Below are 8,497 nucleotides of genomic sequence, written 5' to 3' on the forward strand. Positions count from 1 at the left end.
TGACCCCCGTGCCCCGCCCTCCCTATTAACCCAATCTCACCCAGGGACGTTTTGTTGTTTACCCAGATGAAAAAAGTCCTCAAAGGGAAACGTTTTGCAGATGTGGAAGAGGTGAAACAAAAAATGGTAGACGCACTAAAAGGCATCAATATGGACGGGTTCAAAAACTGTTTTGAGCAGTGGGAAAAGCGTCTCAGTATTCTCTGCATCAAACAGAGAATACTGTGAAGGTGACTAAAGTGCAAACATGCAAGAATAAATACACAATGTTTTAAATAAATATATTCCAGTTTTGGGGGGAACCCCACTCATCTTTGAGTTCTCCTTTGGGAAGAAAACACCTCCCCATGGTGAGAATCAGATTGTAATTGCGGATTTGTGTGTGGATGTGACGGCTTACATGGGAGTCAGCTTGCTTCCACTGAGATATACTGCATGGCAGCATCTACTTGTAGTATTTGTCTCCTGTTCCACGACAGTCAGAGCGTGGTGTGTGACGGTGTGGAGTCGTGTTTCTTTTCTGATGAATTTACACTCTTAAGGGACAGAGAAATGTTTTTGGTAACAAGAAATTATTTATTAGTACATCATTACCCTTGTTGGTACACTTCCCCCAAAGCATCCTGTCCTTAGTCACAAGAGAACTTTCCTATTAAAGGTAACATGTGGACCCATATCCACTGTCACACTTTTAAACAGATTCCTGGAAAATAGCTTATAGCTGGAAACAACAGACCAGTGTCATACTGTTTCTAAACTAGGCTTTCCTTGTTTATTTTGGCCTTACCTAAGAGACTTGGTTTTGACCATGCCCCTAGGAAAGGGAGCCGTCAGGGTTGAATTGTTAAAAGTCTCACTGCTCTTTCATTTGTATGCACCTGTTCTCCCCAGAGGCACAGTGGGAGGAGTATGACTAGGAATGATAAGTATAAGGCTATTAGCAGTAGCTTCTGGTACCATCAACTTAAAACTTTTAGGAAGACTTTAAAGCAAAAAAAATGCGTTTAGTTACCTGATTTTGGAAACAGTGGTTGACATGGGCCCATACCTCACTTTCATGGCTTTTAATTGCCTGTGGCTCTTGAGTCAAACAGAAGGAGGTCATGCTGGAAAAATCCAACACCTGTGTCTTGAGGCTGGAATTTCCCACTGTTTGAGTGCAGTACTTTAGTTCAGAACCTCTGTGCCATTTGGTTTTTAAACAGGAAGTTTGCGACTTCCTTTGTGTTAAGATGTTCCCTATTTTGAGTGGGACTTTTCCTTTACTGCATTTCTTCTCCAACCCTTCCTTCTTCTCCCCACACAGGATACTGCCTGCTGTAAGACCATCCCCAAGGTTGTACTTTAATAAACAGTAATTCTTTTTTTTTTTACAAAAAACATGAAGTGCGTTTTTTTTCCTTCTGCCTTAAAACCTGCTTTTAAATTTAATTTTCAAGTGGAAACCAGTACAGCTGAAATAAGAGGCACCATGTGTAGGTTTCAGAGGTGATACTAAACCCATTCAGGCATGTGCCCGCCAACGTTTTCATTCAAGTATATTAATGTAGGAATTTCCAGATGGGCCACTGGCTTAAAACATCGTCTTTAAAATAGAGAGAAATAATCGCTGTTATAATAATCCAGTGCCGGCTTCCTCTAAGAGCTTTGTTGACACGGCCAGGGCCCCGTTTCCACTGGAGGCAGCCCCACTGCTGTCATCACATCCGGCTTTAGCCAGTCAAGCTTCTGCTGTCATCCACTCATCTAGGAGATGTCCTAGCGCGAGAAGGGAGGAACAGCCAGAATCAGTCAGGGTAATGCCAGGCCAGGCCCGGAGCTGAGTGCCACAGGTGGCGGGTGCAAAGCTGGTGTTTGTGCAAACACCACGCGTCGGTCCCTGCGTCCCACTTGTTGCTACATGGGGGTAACTGCAAAAACAGGCTGTCAGGTGGGGAGGCTGGACTATTCACGTCGCTGGGAGCAAAGGTGGCCAGAGGCCCTCTGCAGGTCACAGCGGGCAGAGCCGGTCTCAGCCTGGCAGTGTCTGGCAAGGTGTCAGTGGACCATCCTGGACGTCCGGCCCCCACACCCAGCAGCACCCCCTGGAGGTGGGTGTAGGTAACAGCTGTCCGGGAACCATCTCAGGCTCCTTCCAGCCGCTCAGTGGAGATTCACACCTGACTCTCCTGCTTTTATTTTGTTTTTTTTATTTTATATTTTTTTGAGTTGAAGTCTCACTCTGTTGCCTAGGCTGGAGTGCAATGGCACGCTCCCGGCCACCGCAGCCTCGACCTGCTGGGCTCAGGCGATCCTTCTGCCTCAGCCTTCCAAGTAGCTACAACTGCAGGCACATGCTACCACGCTCGGCTGGTCTTTTGATTTATTTTATTTTTTATTTTTTGAGTTGGAGTCTCACTCTGTTGCCCAGACTGGAGTGCAGTGGCTGCTCCTGGTCACCGCAGCCTCGACCTGCTGGGCTCCGGCGATCCTTCCGCCTCAGCCTTCCGAGTAGCTGGAATTACAGGCGTGCGCTACCACGACCGGCTAATTTTTTGATTTATTGTAGAGATGAGGTCTCGCCTGCCCAGGTGGGTCTCAAACCCGTGGGCTCAGGCAAGCCACTCACCTTAGCCTCCCAAAGGTGCGGAATTACAGGCTGAGCCACCGAGCCCGGCTTCTTTTGATTTATTGAAGAGACAAGGTCTCACAAAGTTGCTCAGTCTGGTCTCAAACCAGTGGGTTCAGGCAATCCTCTCGCCTCAGCCTCCCAAAGTGCTGGGACTATAGGCGTGAGCCACCTGGCCTGGCTTCGCCTCAGCCTTCTAAGTAACTGGAACCACAGGCATGTGCCACCACACCCAGCTGATTTTTATGATTTATCGTAGAGACGAGGTCTCACCAAGTTGCCCAGGCTGCTCTCAAACCCCTGGGTTCAGCAGTCTTCTCGCCTCTGCCTCCCAAAGTGCTGGGATGACAGGTGTGAGCCACTGCGTCCGGCCGTTACTTTATTGTATTTTCTTGAGTCAGGGTTTCACTCTTGTCGCCCAGACTGGACCGTGGCTCACCCGTGCCTTGACCTCCTGAACTCAGGCGATCCTACCACCTCCGCCTCCCAAAGCGCTGAGACTGCAGGTGTGAGTCACCAGGCCCGGCTTTCTCCTGTTTTTCAACGGAAGGCCAAGCACATAAAGTGAGCTTTTTAAAGGCTTATCAGGAGAGGGTGAGATGCCAGCTGTCTTACTGGAAAGCTGAGTAATGCTTCTGACGTGTCATAAAATCCCAGACGTTCATGTATATTTTTAAATTTACAAATAAGACACGTCTGCTTCGCTTCCATCTGGGTCTCTGAATCAGAAGCACCACGTTGAAGGACTGCTGGGCCCACTTGGGCAGGCATCACGAAGACCTTCACCCGGCTGGAGGACAGATCTGCCCTGGAGGAGACTTTGGCTGGGTTTTCTCCTTTTGGGGCATTCCCTCTGGTCTCTCCTCCTCTCCTTGGTAAGCATGCTGTAGAAGGCTACATGAAAGTCCAGGTGCGATGACGCATGCCTGTAATCCCAGCACTTTGGGAGGCTGAGGTGAGAGGATTGCCTGAGCCCAGGGGTTCGAGACCGGCCTGGGCAACTTGGCAAGACCTCATCTCTGCAATAAGAATCAAAAAATTAGCAGAGCGTGGTGGCACGTGCCTATAGTTCCAGCTACTTGGAAGGCTGAGGTGGAAGGATCGCCGGAGCCCAGCAGGTGGAGGCTGCGGTGGCCGGGAGTGTGCCACTGCCCTCCAGCCTGGGGGAAGTGAGGCTTCGACTCAAACACAAAAGACGAGACGACACTGGTTTCTGGGACAGGTGAGGATGGCCGTAGGAGGCTCATCATGGGCTCCCCAGCCCTTCCTTCCAGCTCCGTATGTTCCCCCATACTGCTGCGGTCCACCAAGAGCACGGGCCAGTCTGCACCTCCCCGGCAGAAGCCCTCTTCCACCACAAAGCCAGCCCCACGCCAAAGGGCCTGAGTGTTCAAGCCACCTCCCACCCCGAGCTTTCTCGCAAACCCAGCCTGTCGACCAGAGCGGGAAGGTGTGTGCCAGCCTTCTTGGGGCGGGTCCCCAGCAACAAGGAGCGGGGGACGGAAGCCCTGCAGCAGGGCTCTGGGATGCCAAGGGTCTGCCCGGGGGTTCCGTGGGATGCTCTTACGTTTCTGGCTAAGCTCCTCACATAGGCGAGTAGGTTCTGGTTGATAAAGTTGACTGTGGTGCGAAAGACATCACGGAGCAGGGCCGGCGTGTGGTCGGCCACCTTCTTGGCCAGCAGCAGGGCCAGCATCAGCATGGCTTTCTCCTTCTCCATGTCGATGGGGTGGGTCTCCATCAGCTGATCCAGGGCTGCTGTCAGGTCCCTCCTCCTGTCCTGGAGCGGGCGGTAAAGACACAGGCACACAGAACCCGGTTCACTAATCCACCTCTCTCCTGAAGGAAAAGCAGTCCCCGGTGGTAAATGTGGAGCATTTCATGGGTGGGCGCAGTGGCTCATGCCTGTCATCCCAGCATTTTGGGAGACTGAGGCGGGAGAATGGCTGGAGCCTAGGAGTTCGAGACCAGCCTGGGTGTCATAGCGAGACCTTGTCTCTACCAAAAAAAAAAAGTAGCTTGGGCGTGGTGGTGCACACCTGTACTTCCAGCTACACAGGAGGCTGAGGCAGAAGGATTGCCTGAGCCCAGGAGGTCGAGGCTGTGGTCAGCCACGATTGTGCCACTGCACTTCAGCCTGGGCAACAGAGCAAGACCCGAACTCAAAAAAACAGCATTTCAGGGGGAAGTATTTATTAAGTAGCTGAGAATGCTGGGTGGAGAGAAGAAATTTAGTTTTGCAAGGAAAAGGAAGGCTGAGATCACTCACTGGCATGAGGTACTTGGTTGCCACATACATGTTTTTTGGGTTTTTTTTTTAGTTGGAGTCTCACTCTGTCGCCCAGACTGGAGTGCAGTGGCCGCTCCCGGCCACCGCAGCCTCGACCTGCTGGGCTCCGGCGATCCTTCCGCCTCAGCCTTCTAAGGAGCTGGAACTACAGGCGTGCGCTACCACGCCCGGCTCATTTTTTTGATTTTATTGTATAGATGAGGTCTCGCCAAGTTGCCCAGGCGGGTCTCGAACCCGCAGGCTCAGGCAATCCACTCACCTTGGCCTCCCAAGGCGCGGGATTACAGGCTGAGCCACCGAGCCCAGCTCCCACATACGTGTTTATTGAACATCTTATGCTCACTATTAGACACCAATGGCATACAAGAAGCCTAAGTCCTTCCCTGCCTCTAAGACATTTAAACTCAAGATGCGTTAACCACCTGAGATGTCTGAGGCCCATCTTACTGGGGCAGATGTAGCTAAAGGAAGGGGAAAGAAGGGGGGTCTACATGTGGCACCCCCATGACATGGGAGCGCAGACCACAGCCCACTAGACTGGAAAGACCCTTCAGGCTTCTCGGAGCCTTCTGGGTGGGCTGCGTGGTCCCTTGAGCCAACTCACGGCAGGACAGAGCGTTGCCAGATGCCGTGTCCTACGATGGCACTGAGAATGTCCGGCGGGAGAGCTCACCACGGAGAAGACGGCCTTCTGGAAGGACAGAGGGTCCTGAGGCGTGGCTACATTTCGAGGGACTGGGGGGCCTGCTTCCCAGCTGGTGGACGCCCCAGGAGCAGAGTTTTTCTCTCCTCTAAACTCCCATCGCCACAGGCACATTTGGGCGGCCTGCAGGGTGGAGGCGGTGCTCGGCCCGCCGGGTGTCTTCTGGAAGGACAGAGGCCTTGGACCGGTCTCATCTCCACAGGCCAAGAGAATGGCAGACACTCAGCCAGGAGGAACAGGCCAAAATGATGCGACCGAGGTTCCCTGTTGGCATCATAATGAAGCTGGGAGACAATAAGTTACTTCTGGAAGAGTCGCACACACTTGGTTGGCCTCTTCGGGAGGCTTTTACCCTAAGATCTTGACTCTCTCAAGGCTCTGGTTTCCGAAATGTCAACTCACTTAATTCTTCCAAAAGGCAATGAACCGTGCTGGGACTGTCGCCCATGTTTTGTCAAAGCCCCGGACCTGACAGTCCCCTGGACCGAGTCACCTCCCTGGACACTGTCGACCTGACGCGAGCCAGAGGCCAGGCCTCGCGGGCTGGAGGGGCCACGCAGCCGCCCAGAAGGCGCGAGTAGCCTCACTCCCTCGCTCACCTCCTCCGACAGACGCCCGTCCCCGAGCTGCGCCGCCAGGTTGTGCACCAGCCGCGGGGGGATGCCGCGGTCCATGCTGTCCCCGATCCGGGCCAGATGCCTGGCGATGTTCTGGATGACTTCCTCTTGGCTCTCCGAGTCTGTGTTCAGGCGGGGCGGCAGAGACACGGCAGAGTCAGACGCCGGCCAGCGACACACCCTCCCCACCCCCACCGCTGCGCTCCAGGCCCGCCCTCCCACAGCACCCGCCCGGCGGCCTAGCTGAGCTTGCCTCCACTCCCCCAGAGCTGCTCCATCCTACCAGAGCTGCTCCTCTCTCCCAGAGCTGCTCCGTTCTCCCAGAGCTGATCAACCCTACCAGAGATGCTCCACTCTCCCAGAGCTGCTCCATCCTACCAGAGCTGCTCCTCTCTCCGGAGCTGCTCTATTCTACTAGAGCTGATCAACCCTACCAGAGATGCTCCACTCTCCCAGAGTTGCTCTATTCTGCTAGAGCTGATCAGCCCTACCAGAGATGCTCCACTCTCCCAGAGCTGCTCTATTCTGCTAGAGCTGATCAGCCCTACCAGAGATGTTCCACTCTCCCAGAGCTGCTCCATCCTACCAGAGCTGCTCCTCTCTCCCAGAGCTGCTCCGTTCTACCAGAACTGATCAACCCTACCAGAGATGCTCCACTCTCCCAGAGCTGTTCACCTACCAGAGCTGCTCTTTTCTCCCAGAGCTGCTCCTCTCTCCCAGAGCTCCTCCGTTCTACCAGAGCTGATCAATCCTACTGGAGATACTCCCTGGAGATACTCCTCTCTCCCAGAGCTACTCCGTTCTACCAGAACTGATCAACCTTACCGGAGATGCTCCGCTCTCCCAGAGCGGCTCCATTCTATCAAAGATGCTCCTCTCTCCCAGAGCTGATCAACCCTACCAGAGATACTTCCCTCTCCCAGCTGCTCTCTACCAGAGATACTCCACACTCCCAGAGCTGCTCCATTCTACCAGAGCTGCTCCCCTCCACAAGAACCACCGTGTGGGGACACAGGGTCCAGTGCAGGGTGCTGTCACTAGGGGAATGGCCCGAGAGAGTGCAGATGGCTTGAGGGTCAGAACTCTCCTCGAACGGATTCAAGGTCTGCCCATGAGGAGGGCCAGTGACGTGGGACATTCACGAGCACGGCCCCGAGCGCAAGCCCGGCCGCTCCCTTTATGGTGTGCACCCCAGCACCCCGCAGGAGTCAGTCTTAGAAGTTTCTAGAAGAGGGGCCCCGCAGTCAGCTGTCCTGGAGTCCCACCTTGGCCCGTCCCAGTCCTGAGCCCCGAAAGCGTCCTGGTCTACCTTCCTCCTAGGGCGGTTCCTTCCCTCAGTGAAGCCCCACCTTGGCCACTAGCACCGGCAAGCCAGGCCCTGTGTCACCCACCCGCCTCTCTCCCTGCAGCTCTCCTTCTGATCCCCGTCCACCTCCTCCAGCTGCAGGGGCCAACTGTGCCACTCCTCCGGCCAGGGCGCCACCTGGCCACACCTCCTTCAGGGCCACTCACTCCCCCGATCGCTCCACCTCCCTCCGTTTCCTCCCTGACCTGTCCAATACACGTCACCTATTTCTGCTATTTGTCTGACACTGCCGCCAGAGTTTACGCTTCCCAAGGGCTGTGGTTTTCGAATCTGTTTCGTTCACAAATAGCACTTAAAACACTGCTTCAGCCGGGCTCGGTGGCTCAGCCTGTAATCCCGCACCTTTGGGAGGCTGAAGTGAGTGGATGGCCTGAGCCCGCGGGTTCGAGACCCGCCTGGGCAACTTGGTGAGGCCTCATCTCTACAATAAATCAAAAATCAGCCAGGTGTGGTAGCGCACGCCTGTAATTCCGCTACTCGGAAGGCTGAGGCGGAAGGATCGCCGGAGCCCAGCGGGTCGAGGCTGCGGTGGGTGGGAGCGGCCCCTGCACTCCAGTCTAGGCGATGGAGTGAAACTCCAACTCAAAAACAAAAACAAAAAAACACTGCTTGCACCTATAAGGTGCTCAATAAACAAGTGCATGATGGCTTAAGGGATAGACACTGAGCCTGACTCCTAGTAAGCATTCAATAAATGCCAGCTATTGCTATTCCTCCCGTCAAATATTTTATTTTCTCTGTGCTTGCAACCCCTCTGGCTTGTTACTTATGCCTTAGTCTTGGCTGTGGTTCCTGCTCCGTCCTTCCGTCAACCGCCTGATCTTTTTTTTTCCTTCTTCTTCTTTTTCTTTTTCCGAGTTGGAGTCTCACTCCGTCGCCCAGACTGGAGTGCAGTGGCCGCTCCCGGCCACCG

The 8,497-nt window shown here is 54.0% G+C and overlaps 1 protein-coding gene across 1 annotated transcript in view; it reads right to left on the minus strand.

Moving 5' to 3' along the window:
* Nucleotides 1–553: 553 nt before the first annotated feature.
* The window catches only part of BID (BH3 interacting domain death agonist), a 14,193-nt gene continuing 6,249 nt past the window's right edge, over nt 554–8,497 (minus strand). Inside the window, exons 3-5 of the mRNA XM_008071696.1 lie at nt 6,201–6,340; nt 4,176–4,388; nt 554–1,758 (exon numbers count right to left, since the gene is read on the minus strand). Of these exons, the coding sequence (XP_008069887.1) occupies nt 1,747–1,758; nt 4,176–4,388; nt 6,201–6,340 (365 nt within the window). The 3' untranslated portion in view covers nt 554–1,746. The remainder of the gene's footprint in view (nt 1,759–4,175; nt 4,389–6,200; nt 6,341–8,497) is intronic.

This window comes from Carlito syrichta, unplaced genomic scaffold (genome assembly GCF_000164805.1).
Source record: "Carlito syrichta isolate Samal-C Ts95f unplaced genomic scaffold, Tarsius_syrichta-2.0.1 Scaffold314629, whole genome shotgun sequence".
NCBI classification, from domain to species: domain Eukaryota; kingdom Metazoa; phylum Chordata; class Mammalia; order Primates; family Tarsiidae; genus Carlito; species Carlito syrichta.